Source organism: Opisthocomus hoazin, chromosome 2 (genome assembly GCF_030867145.1).
Source record: "Opisthocomus hoazin isolate bOpiHoa1 chromosome 2, bOpiHoa1.hap1, whole genome shotgun sequence".
NCBI lineage: Eukaryota > Metazoa > Chordata > Aves > Opisthocomiformes > Opisthocomidae > Opisthocomus > Opisthocomus hoazin.
In genome coordinates this window covers 114,723,819-114,739,606 of record NC_134415.1, presented here as the reverse complement: position 1 = coordinate 114,739,606, position 15,788 = coordinate 114,723,819, and the positions used below count along the sequence as shown (strand labels likewise).

Genomic DNA, 15,788 nt, shown 5'->3' with positions numbered 1-15,788 from the left:
AAATGCTATACTGCTTTTGAACCAGAGGAAGCATTACACAGGAGTACAGGAAGCAGATGAGAGGAACAAATAACACACGCACTGTCGCACCTCCTTTTGGGCAGTCAAGTGTCCCTCCACTCTCTCTCTGAAAAGATAACATGTCTCAAGTGCTCTCTTAACCTGATCTTAACATTATCCTAACAGCTGATGGGAAAATGTCCTAGATGGTCTAAGGACTTCCAGTCGATAATATAATCTGTACTTATACTTCTCAAGAATGAGGAACTGCCTCCTCTTACACCTCAAGCAGCAAGGGAAAACTAGAATTAATCCCGTTAATCCCATCCCATAACATTCCCACAGGGAAACGCTTTGAACAGCAATTAAAAAAGCCCCACTGCACTCTCAGCACTGGCAGGCACTCCAGCAGCCAGCACATCCAGCCAGCACCGTGCTCCTCCTCAGCCCATCATGTCCCAGCAGAAGCAGACATTCGAAGGGAAGCTTTGAAATAAATATTCTGAAAACTTTCACTCACCTGAATAAAAAATCCATTCCAGAACATTTTGTTTTCATCAAAAAGAAGTCTGTACTCTTACCCACTTACAGCCAGTCATGCCACTTTGTAGACACAGAATACAGTCCACATACAATAATTAACCAGACATCAACCGTGAACAAGGAAGATAAACCATTACAAAAAGATTCACAGAAAACGATAAACAGAATCATAGAGTGGTAGGGTTTGGGAGGGACCTCTGGGGGTCACCTAGTCCAACCCCCTGCCGAAGCAGGGTCAGCTAGAGCAGGCTGCACAGGACCTTGTCCAGGAGGGTCTTGGAATATCTCCAGAGAAGCTGAATCCACAGCCTCTCTGGGCAGCCTGTTCCAGTGCTCCGTCAGAGCACAACTCCTTTGTAGCATACACTCTACGAGAGTTTACATTATATCATACCCGACAGTTCTAAAAAGTTGAACCTCAGAGCAAAGATCCAGAACGGTTTTAGTTCTCTCAATTTCCACATTAATCTAACAATTCATGAGGCCAGAGAATTCACTGAAACGCAAATCAAGTCTAAAAAATATCAATTGCTATTGTATTGTATTTTCATTGTTTACAGAGAACAATAATTGAACACAGGATGACATAAGCACCTCTAAAATTTTAAGAGCTTATTAACATGTCAGAAGGTGTCTCTAAATGCTAGTTAAACCAAAACACAACTAAAACTGCCAAAGAATCAAACATTATGCACAATATTACACCATACATTGTTTTAAGAAATTGAATTCCTTTTAAAGAGCTAGACTTCGGTGAAAGTCCTTTCTACTCTTTAAAGGATAAATCATACTCCACAGGCAAAACAGTAGTTAACCCAAGACTAAAGCATACCAACATCTACCAAGTAATTCAGAGAAATAAGACATCCTTGATGCCATTTGCTGGAGCTTTCTGGGGAAACGGAAGAAACCACCACCAGCAGTGTTGCTTGCAAATCTTCTGAGTGCTAAAGGTTGGCTGTGTTTCCTATCCAAATGCAACAGTCAACTCAGCTTCAAGTGTCACTCTACTGTGACATTAACCAAATCCTTCTGGCAAAGACAGTTCTACGATGTACCACTGTGGTATTTCCAAATATTGCAGAGTATTCAGGTTTTCCAGGCAGATCAATTAAGCAAAACTAATAGGAAAATTGGGGAAACTCTAGAAAAATCCTCTAGAAGCAGTAAGAAGGAAGCAAATGTTTTGTAAAGCTGCTGTTCTTAAAGCGCATGTAGCACATATCACATGCATAGACTTTGCTGACTAAGATTAAAATCTGAGCACACTTCAGTCCATTTACAATGCAGCTGCACATGAGTAATACACAGTGAGCTCAGATTTGCGTAACAGACAAGTAAAGCTGAAATACAGGATGAAAAATTACAACAGAAAAGTCGATCAGACACAAAATAAACCATCCTGCCTGTTCAGTTTCCACTGTATGACTATTTTTACAGATCAAATTTGAAAAAGCAACTGGTTTTCATCATAAATTTTAATTTGTATTTCAAAGAAATCAATTCTGTCATACGGTATAAATAAACATCAAAGTAGGCATTTTTATTTTTTTTTAACTTTAAACAGGACAGGACCTATTTTACTCTTTAACATGCCAAAGACTGGTATTTATTTTCAGCCAGTGAACAAGGGTAAACAACCAGAACACCCTGTGCACATGCAGCAGCAGTGAACTGGCTGACTGGGCAGCAACTCTGTCTTTCTGCCTCTACTTCCCCACACAGCTGTAAGCCAGGCTGAGTCTGGGTATCTGCAGGAGAAGGTGCAGTGACTGGGAATAACACCTGGAAGGCACAGACTTGATCGGGAAGCGCTCTGGAAAACGGAATGCTTCCAAGGGCTATCTTGTTTTACAAAATAATATTATACATTTTAATTTCAAATATTCTTTCTTTGTCTAGTCTTCCTTTTCAGTCTGACTCTCCAACTTCAGCTCTGACATCCCAACCTTTCAGTGAAAGAGCTTCCATCTTATTTTATTCTATTGTCTGTCAAGGCTGACAGTAAAGCACGACTGTCTCTTATCACCCAGTCCTGAATGGAGAGGTCATCTTTTCCCTTTGGAGATGCTGGAAGGCTTTTCCCTTACACTCATTCTGCACTGGATGGGGGAGAAGAGAGCAGAATGAGCAAAACGTGTCCAGATCTTTCCACTATTTCACCCATAATATCTGCAGATTCATTGAAAGCTTTTTCAATTTAATTTGCAGGTAATCTCTTTCAAAATAAAAATACTTAATATGAAATCTCAGGTTCAAAACAGTATATAGTGGATGTTGTTGACCTGGACTTTAGTAAAGCGTTTGACACAGTTTCCCACAGCATTCCCATGGAGAAACTGGCTACTCCTGGCTTAGACGGACATAATCCTTTGCTGGTAAAATACTGGCTGGATGGCCAGGCCCGAAGAGTTGCAGTGAGTGAGTTAAATGCAGCTGGCGACCAGTCACAAGTGCTATTCCCCAGGGCTCAGTACTGGGGCCAGTTATGTTTAATATCTTTATCAATGATCTGGATGAGGGGATTGAGTGATCTCTCAGTAAGTTTGCAGATGACACCAAGATGGGCGGGAGTGTTAATCTGCTTGAGGGTAGGAAGGCTCTGCAGAGGGATCTGGACAAACTGGATCGATGGGACGAAGGCAACTGTGTGAGGTTCAACAAGACCAAGTGCTGGGTCCTGCACTTGGGTCACAACAACCCCACACAACGCTACAGGCTTGGGGAGCAGTGGCTGGAAAGCTGCCTGTCAGAAAAGGACCTTGGGGTGTTGGTCGACAGCCGGCTGAACATGAGCCAGCAGTGTGCCCAGGTGGCCAAGGTGGCCAACAGCATCCTGGCTTGTGTCAGGAATAGTGTGGGCAGCAGGAGCAGGGTGGAGATTGTGCCCCTGTACTCAGCACTGGTGAGGCTGCACCTCGAGTACTGTGTTCAGTTTTGGGCCCCTCACTACAAGAAGGACATTGAGGTGCTGGAGCATGTCCAGAGAAGGGCAACAAGGCTGGTGAGGGGTCTGGAGAACAAGTCTTATGAGGAACGGCTGAGGGAACTGGCGTTGTTTAGACTGGAGAAGAGGAGGCTGAGGGGAGACCTTATCACTCTCTACAACTACCTGAGAGGAGGTTGTAGCAAGGTGGGTGTTGGTCTCTTCTCCCAAGTAACTAGCAATAGGACGAGAGAAAGCAGCCTCAGCTGGCGCCAGGGGAGGTTTAGATTGGATATTAAGAAAAATTTCTTCACTGAAAGGGTTATCAAGCAGTGGAACAGGCTGCCCAGAGAACTGGTTGAGTCACCATCCCTGGAGGTATTTAAAAAACATACAGACATAGCGCTTAGTGACATGGTTCAGTGGTGAAGTTGGCAGTGTTAGGTTCACGGTGGGCCTTGACAATCTTAAAGGTCTTTTCCAATCTAAATGATTCTACTATTCTATTCTATGATTCTACGTTAAAGCTGCCTTGTTTAGCACTTTCACTCTATGTCACTGTTTTGAAGATGTGGCCTCCACTTTGTCTTGTGTAGATGCTTTCAAAGGAAACACAGCAGAAATATCCATGATCTATGAATATCAATTATCTACTGAGTCAAGTTAGAGCTCTGAAGAAGTAATTTGATAAAACAGAACTTCAGAAAAATTTTTGAAATACTGTTTAAAAAAATGAGTTTATCAAACTGGAAACATCATCACTTAACTGAATAGCTATGAAGATGTCTTTACAGAAGACTGTAATCAGAATCTGTTCATTCTTCCACTGACTTCAAATGGTTCAGAAACAAATAATTAATGGTAGTTATCTCTAGATATGAGCGCTTGCATTTCTGCACAGTAATGTAATGCACCTCAGCCTACTGCCTTGATCTTATATTCCCGTAAGCACATTCAAACAACTTGCTCTCTTTAAAAGTAGTATGGTAAAGGAGGAGAGGAAGCCAGCCTTCCCAGGAAAAGCTGGTTTGTTTTCATTAAGCATTTATGTTTCACAGCATTAGCACAACACTTAATAGCAAAGAACTTCTGAAGATAATATATATTCACAGGCCTAAAAACAAGACACCTTGATTTAAAAAAATTAACATTTCTTTCTTTTCTGAAAAGACAGGTTTATGTCTGGAATACAGACAATACTATTCAGCTAAAAAATGAGTAAATAATATGCTTCAGTAAACTTATGCTTTTATTTCCTGTGCAAAATTGATACAATGTCTTTACCTCAACATCTACCACAACAGGACTGATTAAACTGAAGAATGTGGGCGATATCTGGCTTGCTGCCTTGTTGAATACGGTCTGCCTGCTGGGAGAATGAGCAGTTTTTATGACATGTGTACTCCTTCCCCATATGCTCCCCGGTGTGCCTGCCATGAGTGTTTAAGTACACGGGGAAAAGCAACTGCCTCATAACAAAAAGAGCCCAGTCTGCACCATTTCCACCCAAAGGACACAGACAGACTGGTCCTGCTGCAGTGCTGTAGTGGCAGGCAGCATCGCCCAGCTCTTACACGGGAAACAAAGACTGTAACTCAGGTCCTAAGAGAAATGCACTCCTTTTAACCACTTTAAAGCTTTAAAAACATTTTAAGATCTTTATGGCTCAACTGAAGCATGTTAATGATTGACGGTGAGAACAGATGAATTATTAATGAATGTCACCTCAGGATGTTCCCAATTTTTGATTGAAGTAGGTTGGCATAAAGCTACGGGTTACTTGCTCCTCTTACTCCCTTACTTGAGAACAGTCCCAAGGTATAACAAAAAATGGATCCAACCTCCCTCAGTTACTTCAGCTAAGGTGATCTTCAGGAAAATACTCCCAGAAGTGGCCACAGGGTGAAGAAGTTGCATAGTAATCAACACTGATGAATGGTAATCCAAGAGTGTAAGAATGGATCTTAACATCACTCTCCCAAACAAGACTAAATACACAGTAATTTTAAAACACACTTAATTACATGCAGAGCTTAAAGTAGCAGCTCAAAAATGGCTATGGGGAAAAAGTAAAGCAAATGCCATTTTTTTATTAACTGAAATTCTTTTCAAATAGGTTGGACTTGGGTATATTAGCACCAGATAGGCCATCACAAAGGTGCATGTAAGAAAGATGAGATATTGAGGCAAATAAGCTCCAGTTCTTCCTTATAAAGACAGCCTATCAAGACAGAAATCAGGATAAAGACACTTACTTCTCCACAGACTACAAAAATACCACTTTGATATCTGGCGCTTAGCTTCACAGGTCTGTACTTGTGACTAGAAAATGCAGATGTACGGTATGATTTTAAGCATCTGATACAGAGCAATATGCAAAGAGCAGCCTAGCAGCCTTGAATGGTTTGTTAACCCAAAGGGAAAAGAAGAATAAAGGGCGGAAAAAAAGAATAAAAAGAGATATTCACATATCTGAAGAAGTATCACTGTAAAAGATCGCTAACTAAGCATAAACCTAGGACTGGTTTTAGGCACAGTCCAAACAAGGAGCTGTCTAAGGTAACAGATGGAAGAAGGCTGAGCAAACCTCTGGCTATCAACACCTACACCTATCATCCCACTCTGGCAACACAAGCTGTAGGTGAGACTGCAGTTAGCTCTCCCAGTCCCCTTGCCCTTTTGTTAAGGCAGAGACTGTGACAGTATTACAACAATGAAATTCAATTTGTGATTAAGAATTCTTGAGATGACTCTGCACCCACCCACTGCTACAGGCGACCAAAAAGCACAGCTACAAGGACGTTCAGATCCATTTGGGACAGCTACAAAATCAAAAGAGTTAGTATCTCAAGAAACCTCAGTGGCATACATGACAGCAACCCAGAAAAAACTCACTGTTTTCCTGTGTCCAAAATTTAGTAGATTATAAAGCTGACCTGAACAGATTCAGGCTCAAATTAATATTCTCACCCTAGCTTCAAACTCACATCATTAAACTTCCTGTCTCCGATTTGTGAAGACCAATGCTCAAAAATGACATCTGACAACATCTCAACTTATCTGGGAACTGATCTTACGCACAAGAGGGTCTGACAAATTGCACAGTCCTGCTGCGGGGGCAGACATCTCAGGAAAGTTCCAGTGTGAATTTAACAGAGAGAACTATGGATAATTGGTCTGCTCCTTGGTAGAACTGAGGCAGCTTGCACTACCACACAATATTCCCTGACTACCAAACTGCCAAACTTCAGCCACAATAAGTGATTTCTGCTGTTGTAAAACAACCACAAAGAAAAAAAAAAAAGCCCCTCATTTTAAAAAAAACTTTCCTGCACATAGAATTCCCAAGGTCCCTACCCCAAACCTCAAGCAGATGATCCTTTGGTCTTGATCAAAGCAAAGGAGTCCAACAGGCTAGACTAAGCTTTAAACTCTAGAAGAGTGATGTGGACTTTCATCTAACCACTTAAAAAAACTAGAGCACACAGCATTTGTACCAGCCCACCACCTAGAAACATCACAGAAACTGGTAATGGTTCTGAATTTCTTTATGAACATGTGCTACTTTCAGTTTTTTCATGTTGAATAACCTGACACATAAATGGTTTAGAAATTAGCATTGTCCAGGAGGTGTGCTTCATTTGTTAAAAAGTCTTGCAGAAACTACAGAGGTAACTTTGAAAGAGGTATCTCAGATCCAAAGGCAACTTGACAGGCTTGAGAGGTGGGCCTGTGTGAACCTCATGAAATTCAACAAGGCCAAGTGCAAGGTCCTCACCTTGGCTGGGGCAATCCCAAGCACAAGTACAGGCTGCGCAGAGAATGGATTGACAGCAGCCCTGAGGAGAAGGACTTGGGGGTGATGGTTGATGAGAAACTCAACGTGACCCAGTAATGTGTGCTGGCAGCCCAGACGGCCAATCATACCCTGGGCTGCATCAAAAGCAGCGTGGCCAGCAGGTTGAAGGAGGGGATTCTGCCCCTCTGCTCTGCTCTGGTGAGACCCCATGTGGAGTATTGCATCCAGCTCTGGAGCCCTCAGCACAGGACAGACATGGACCTGTTGGAACGGGTCCAGAGGAGGCCACAAAAATGATCAGAGGGGATGGAACACCTCTGCTGTGAGGAAATGCTGAGAGAGCTGGGGCTGTTCAGCTTGGAGAACAGAACGCTGCGGGGACACCTTACAGCAGCCTTCCAGTACCTGAAGGGGCCTACAAGAAAGATGGAGAGGGACTTTTTACATGGGCATGTAGGGAAAGCACAAGGGGTAATGGCTTTAAACTAAAAGAAGGTAGATTTAGATTAGACAAAGATATTCTTTACCCTGAGGGTTGTGAGGCACTGGAACAAGTTGCCCAGAGAAGCTGTGGCTGCCCCCTCCTTGGAAGTGTTGAAGGCCAGGTTGGACAGGGCTCTGAACAACCTGGTGTAGTGGAAGGCGCCCCTGCCCATGGCAAGGGGGTTGGAACTAAATGATCTGTAAGGTCTGTACCAGTCCAAACAATTCTATGATTCTATGATCTCCTTATAGTGGAAAAAAGAACCTGTTTCAGATCAAAACCAAAGTGTCTTATTTGAAAGCAAAGTCATAAAGCAGGCTTTCTGAAGGACTGTTAGTTAAAAGGAAAAAAAAATCTCATGATATCATACAAATAGCATTACATCCCAACCTACAGACAGAAAATAAATACAATGTCAACATCACATTTTCAGGTCCTGAATGAAACAGCATACACAACGTTTCCAGGCATCTACTGTCCTTAAACTCCAATGAGAATTCCCAAATATACAGATTCATATACATTTTCTATGGGCATTTTTACTTCTCAAGTACTTCACTAAGTCTAAAAACAAATGAAAATATTTCTGGAGTACCTGACTCTGAAACAGACCACCTGTTCTGATCAGACTGAGGACCAAAGTACAAATCCTTACATCACTGCAACACACTCATACTGGTGAATATCCTATCAGAAATTCTAAAAGCATCAGAGACCTTGGTCCAGCAGTAACAGTGTTCTTGGTGTATGTCCCAGCAACGTGCAAATGTATTTTAAATTCTGCACATAAACTTTGTAGGACGTCACTATAAATAAGTTATACATATGTAGAAAAGTTTTCAGATCCAGCAGTCAAGCACTGGTAGACAACAGCAGACTAAATTAAAGGACTTTCTTTATGGCCCATCCTCAGAGATCAACTACTGCCACAGGCAATGACTGGAAATCTTAATTACTTCAACAGCCAATAGCTGGCACGGCACCAAATGAGACTGTCCACCGGTATGAAGAACACAAAACTCTGGAGCCAACACAATCTTCCAAGGATTCAGACTGGAGGTTTATCTCAATATTTCAGAACATTCAGCTATAGCTAGGCAGTTCAAAAAAACAAAAGCCACTCAGCTGCTCCTCACAAACTGAGCCTAGAAAGGACTGATTAGACCCTTCTCATTGTTATTCAGAAAAGGAACAATGAAAGTTAACTTGCTAAACGCTTTGCTTTTGTGAGTAAACCACCTACAGGAATGATTTCTGAAGACTGTTTGCGCACAACTTCAGATGGGACAACTCAATGTGCTCTAGAGAATCATTATAATTTTGTGCAATTACAAAAATATTAAAAAAGAAATTCTTCCTTACGTTCAGACAGAACTTCCTATGCTTCAATTTGTGCCCGTGGCCCCTTGTCCTGTCACTGGGCACCACTGAAAAGAGCTTGGCCCCATCCTCCTGACACCCACCCTTCAGATATTTGTAAGCATTTATGAGGTCTTCTCTCAGCCTTCTCTTCTTCAGGCTGAACAAGCCCAGCTCCCTCAGCCTTTCCTCGTAGGGGAGATGCTCCAGTCCCCTGGACTGGGCTACATCCTTGTAGCCCTTCGCTGGACTCTCTCCAGTAGTTCCTCATCTTCCTTGAACTGGGGAGCCCAGAAATGGACACAGTACTCCAGATGGGGCCTCAATAGGGCAGTGTAGAGGGGAAGGAGAACCTCCCTCGACCTGCTGGCCACACTCTTCTTAATGCACCCCAGGAGACCATTGGCTTTCTTGGCAGCCAGGGCACACTGCTGGCTCATGGTCAACCTGACATCCACCAGGACACTCAGGTCCCTCTCCACAGAGCTGCTCTCCAGCAGGTCTGCCCCAAGCCTGTACTGATGCATGGGGTTGTTCCTCCCCAGGTGCAGGACCCTGCACTTGCCCTTGTTGAGTTTCATCAGGTTCCTCTCTGCCCAACTCTCCAGCCCGTCCAGGTCTCGCTGGATGGCAGCACACCCTTCTGGTGCATTCACCACTCCTCCCAGTTTTGTGTCATGAGCAAACTTGCTGAGGGTACACTCTAACTCTTCATCCAGGTCATTGATGAAGAAGTTGAACAAGACTGGGCCAAGTACTGACCCCTGGGGAACACCACTAGTTACAAGACTCATAGGTCTTCATATGCATGAATCATAGGTGACTCCTCCGGACCTGTACCATCAGAAATGATCTGGTAAATGCAGCACTATCTCAGAAGATCAAACATGCTGGATGTGTGACATGAAACTCAACCGACAGTCACAATCAAGGTAATACTGGAGTATGGAATAAAGCCCACTATGAAATTCTACTTCAAGACTATCACCTGTGCTGATACAGTTGACTTGGTCAACCCAGGAAACAACTGTTCCCGATGTCAGGCACTAAACCACTTGAAGATTTACAAGGTACCGAAAGTAATTATGTTTGATCTTAGGTGCTGAGCTTTGTCAACTCATTTGATTGAATTTAGCTGGACATAAAAATCTGCTATTAAAACTGATTTTATAGCTGTTTATACTGTGCATCGGGTACCTTCAAACAAGTAGCTTATGGTAAGTTGGGCTAGACACACAACATGAGACACAGTTGCCTAGACTCAGATAGGTGTTCATCCACTTCTAGTACACAATACACCTGCAGAGAGCATCCAGCCTTGGCATTAACTGCAGAAAACACCTGTCTCTTTAAAGAAACTGCACTAATTAAATGTGATTTACTAAGGTTCCTAGTGCTAGATCAATCTGGAATCATGTGCAGTTTTGAAACGGTAGCAGCACATATGCCCACCAGCCTTACCACTTTGTTGGTAAGTGCCAAAGGCTCAGCATCAAATAAGGTCTTCCTACACACCTCAGCATTGGGCACAGTCTCCTAAGATGTGTTAAAGCCGGCGACATTACAGACTCGTTACAAAGGTTTTAGGCTAACAAATCCAGAACTAAATCTTGACTTGCATACTCTTGATATTTTTTGTTAAGACATTTCAAAACACTCAGGCATAAAGTATATAATTTCTTCTGTGCTCTTCAACTGAATAAACTTGTTAATTACAGTTCATCAGTCACTGATGAGAAGAAGAAAAAAACCCACCATCAACAAATGCTTAAAAGGCCATCAAGTACAATTATGTTGCTGCACCTTGGTAGTTAAGGATGAAAACACAGGATGGCTAACTTCTCATTTTATGTAGTAGTGTCCTCCAAAAGTACAGGAAGGCAGAATAGGAAGTGGACTTTCACATATAGTAGATTACAGGGTAGTAATATGGGTACTTCACAAAAATTTAAAAAGTTCCTTTCCCAATTAAAGTAAAACTTTCTCCACTGAAGTGGAAGAATATGCAGTGGAAGAACATGCACTGGGAGATTATACTCGTTACTTGGAACTTCATTAAGCAAAGAGATCTACCACAGACACTAATTGTCACTGCACACAAACACACACACACACAAGACAATTCACTCATGAAATAAGTTTTATATTACAGAATTTGAAATGACTGCGTATTATATGATCATACACTTGTTTTTTCACACAGTCCAGGTTTAAAAAAAAAGGAAAAGAAAAAGAAAGCTCATCTTCCCAGTATAGGCTGGGACCTTAATAATGACCTTTATAGATTTCAGTTGCACTTCCCATTAAATAAAAGCTTAAAAGACACATACACTTTTGTTTCATAATCCTTCCAAGCTTTATCAAAGGGTTTTTTCAGGTCCTGTCAAGAAAAAAGAAAAAAATACAGTTATTTATTTACATGAGAAATACTGTGCATCCAACAATGAAGACACACCTTGGCCATCTGCAGCGCCTACTAGAATAACGGGCTCCACTCTTTGTTGCATCGCTTACCTAAGGATTGTGTAAAATCAATCTTGCACACAGGAAAACCAATCTTGTACACCAAATTAATACACTCATGTTTTTAAAAGCATCTCTAGGATGCTTTTTACAGCTCCATTTTACTCCTTAAAAGGTATAACCATATGCCATCCCAAGATCACACTATGCAATTAATCAAATCAGACAATTTTCTTATCATTCCATCTCTCGCTGTACTGGAAAAAAGCACCTGTCCTGAAGCTGTGGTATATCCTTGGCTAAGGACTTGATTCATGCCACTAAAGTTAAAGAAATCAATTTCCCACTGACTTAATGGGAACAGTATAGGCCATACAGCTCAATATAACTAATTCTGTGAGAATTTTGAATTACTTATGTTCCAGATTATTTTATTTTTTCCCCTCTGAAGAAGCCAATTTGGATAAAATGTTCTTAACAAGTTGTAAAAGTATCTCACTGATGTCTAAAAACGCAGCAGTTGAAATTCTGCTGAAGTTCAAGAGATCAACCAACTACAATAAAAATGTTATTAACTGTCAGACACTGGAAAAACATTGCAACTACAGATTAGGAACTAATTCTTAGATGTTAGCTAGTTATTTCAACAATTATTAAATCAATTAAAGCAGCATTTGATTATTTTCTCAAGTCAGGAACACCAGGCAACGCTTATTGTAATAAATGTATTTATTCTAACATAGAAAAAGAGAAGAACAAGAGGAGTGGAATGTCATAAGCAACAAACACAGAGATAATAAGTCTGTCTTACTAAATAATTTCTTTATCCTTCAGTAGTTCACAGAGATCATTTTTATTCTATGTACATTTTTCTTCTTCCTTCAGTGTCCTAGAACAATAGCTGCCAGTCACTTCCTGTTTGCTCAGTAGTAAACGAAGTGTAAGCCAAATAAGTTTGTTGGCTATAAGCTTTGAAATTTATTATAAACATATCATAATTTGAGTCCTAAGTTGTTATTATTTCAAATAGGAAATATCCTCAGGACACAAACAGATTTCAGCTTTGTTAAGAAAAATCCTATGTCATGCAGTCTAATGTGTCTTTCTTAATAATCTGTACAGTTCCAAGTAAGTTTAGAATGCTAAATAAATATATTGATAATAATCCTTTTAAATAAAGTACTATCCCTTCCCTAACTAAGTAAATATTTAAATTCTTACACCTTTTTCTCTGCTTATCTTCTGTATCACAGGGCTGCACTTAAAGCTTCTCAGATGTTGTTTTGTGTACATAGTCAAGAGTGTGCAGTATGTGAAACCACAAACAGAAGGGATGACTCAGTTCACAAAAAAAATCCCACCTCTTGTTTATTGAGCTAATATGTTACTTTAGTATCCCATGCCTTCCATCAAATAAGATAAACACACTAGCTAAATGTATTTATTGTACAAACAACAGTTTTATACATCAATAAGAAGATAAACATACCCCTTTTACTCCTTTCAGATCTCCCTTCAGCAAACTGTCCAGTGGAAAGGTGATTATGTTGTTCATATTCTGAATCTGTAACAAAAAAATCACATCAAAACATTTAATATACTTTAATGCAGAATATTGTCTCAATTTACACATTTCAGAAAGTTTCACAAGCAAATCTTCTGTATTATTTTCCTAACCCTGCTTCATGAAGATGTTTATCAGTACAGTCAGGAATCAAAGATGGAGGCACCAAAAACTAATTAACACTATTACTGGAAACACTAGTACCCAAGCCAGCAGGAAACCTGCAGAATTACTGCTGATGGTAAATATCTTGTCCAACCATGACTGCAAAGTAAGACCACTAATTTTTACATTGCCTGATTTCACTGTTTAAATTATATGAAAACAATAATACATTTTTTCAGCACTTATATATTTTTAATTCATCAGTGTATTTTCAATTAATCGTGTTCATTTTCCAGTCTCTTCAGAATTATTCCAGAAAATGTATCTGCCATTCTCACAATACATGACATCTTACTCTGACAGAAGTTATAAGGACAAATAATGTTGACCTCAAAAATCCACTATTCAAATCTGTTCCACGTATTTTTAAAAAGTAATACATTTGCCTTATTTATCTCATACAAACCTTGAAACAAGGATTTTATGAGGTCTTGAGCATGCAAGTAATTCAAGAGTAAACAAGCAGTTCAATAAGAAAAAAAAATTCAAATGAAGACAACAGTAAAATATTAACGGTTTTAGATAAGTATCTGTACAATAATATTTTGATAAGGAAAAAGAATGAAGAAAGACAGTAGGAATAAAACAGTAAGTAGCATACACTAGGAAAAGAAAGACTTCATGTCCAATCCTCTACGACTCAAGGAAAATATTCAAAGTATGGGCCATGATGTCTAGGCACAGATTTTAACCTGTAACAATTCAAATGGATTGCACTGAAGAGTAAAAGCCAGAGTATTTTACAACTACACAATGGAAAAAATCAGAATAATTTTTGCAGCCATTTGGTAAAGGTTGCCTTTGGATGGGTTTCTTTTTTTGATCTTATTGTTAGTTGTTCTTTCAAAATGTGTTTTTTTTAAGAAGCACTGAAATGCATATATGAAGATGGATTTCAAATGTTCAAAGTACAGAAAGAACTTTGTTCCTGAAGAAACAGAAGCATTTGTTGCTACACAACACAATGTCAGGAACATCAAAGTCCCTTTTAGTGTAACCAATACAGAGAAGAAAGGACATTAACAGGAACTTCAAAAAAAAACTATTTCCAGTTGTGATGCTTCAGCCTCCCCAGAAAGGGAAAATACAAAACGTTATCACCCTATAGTTACTTGGTGGTCTCACTGGAACAGATTCAGGTCCTACCTCCAGTGGTACTCAACAGCTGCTATTAAATCAAACAAAATCCCCAAACTCCCACCCTTCCTCTTCAAAGATACGACCTTACTGTATTTGCTTGAAATTTCAGCCAGCAATCAAAGAGAAAGTGGAAATACATCAGTTTTAAAGGTTAAACAGATTGCTCTGCATGGGAAGGTTGAAGAAACATAGAAAATCTGGTCTTTTAAACTCTTACCATAAATTACATTTCCCCTCCTCCACCCTACTTGTCCTTGTCCCCAAAAAGCTGCAGGACTCAACCACAGCCCTTTACAATCAACAAATTAAATTTCAACTCTGTGTTTTTTTTCCTAAATATTTCCAATAAAAATTGAATGAGCAACAGCTACACATACTTAGCTGGCAGTGCTGGAAACCATAAACCTCATAAGTTGTCAGTGGTACTACATCATGTGCATATCAACTTAACCACGCTCGAAGTTAAAAAAATTATATGTTGTAGATATAGGAGATGTGAAAAGGTTTACATCACATAAAACTCTCGTAAAAAATTAAAAACTTCTATAAGATGACAGATGGACAATGTACACCTATGGGGACACACATCTAGAATGGCTATCCAGGTGGAGCAGCAGAAGAGGTCTCACCTAAGATATCATCCTATGCAAATTTTTCTACTTTGTTATTCTCTTTTATTAGTATGATGCAGTCAAATATCTAACCTAAAGATCAATATTTTCATAGCCTCTGTTTAATTATTCTTCAAATCCAGATAAATAGGTATAAAGCAAGAATAAAGCATTTCTCAACAGCAGACTTGAGCAAACTGGTTTTTCCTTAAGTCAGAAAAGAAAAAAAAATGTCAGACCCAGAAGTATTATCCTAGACATACTCATGTAAACATCCATCAGACTCCAAAACAGTTCTGGATGTTTCCTAGAATTTCAAGTTATGGGGCCTGAAGGCCAAAGCAACTCTGAAAAAAGAACAGGAGAAAACACCCAACATTATTTTTAAAAGTTTGGAGAATATTTGCCTATTCAAATTAATTCCACCTGTGTGTTATCACTTGTATATTACTATCAGTCTATTGTATTCCACATGCTCCTATTTTATTTGCAACAAACACAAACAAACATACATAATGCATCAACTTGTCATTATTAACCTAGTTAGATGAATCATACTTGCTCATATTTATAAATCAGCAAGCAATATAAAGAAGATCTTACTTGTTTTTCCTCTCTTTCTTGAGAAGCTGAACTATCTAAAAATACAGACCCATTTTTGGCTGGCAGAGAAGCATTAACATGCGGCAGCTCCTATTCTGTATGTATACAGGGAACTAAAATGTATACAACTG

General features: G+C 39.9%; 1 protein-coding gene across 4 annotated transcripts in view; it reads right to left on the bottom strand.

Annotated features, from left to right (window-relative positions):
* Positions 1-15,788, bottom strand: part of ASAP2 (ArfGAP with SH3 domain, ankyrin repeat and PH domain 2) — a 96,064-nt gene that overhangs the window by 45,874 nt on the left and 34,402 nt on the right. For all 4 annotated transcript variants that reach the window (XM_075414808.1, XM_075414807.1, XM_075414810.1 and 1 more), the window contains 2 exons: positions 13,064-13,138; positions 11,442-11,491 (listed from right to left, as the gene is read on the bottom strand). In XM_075414808.1, the coding sequence (XP_075270923.1) occupies positions 11,442-11,491; positions 13,064-13,138 (125 nt within the window). The remainder of the gene's footprint in view (positions 1-11,441; positions 11,492-13,063; positions 13,139-15,788) is intronic.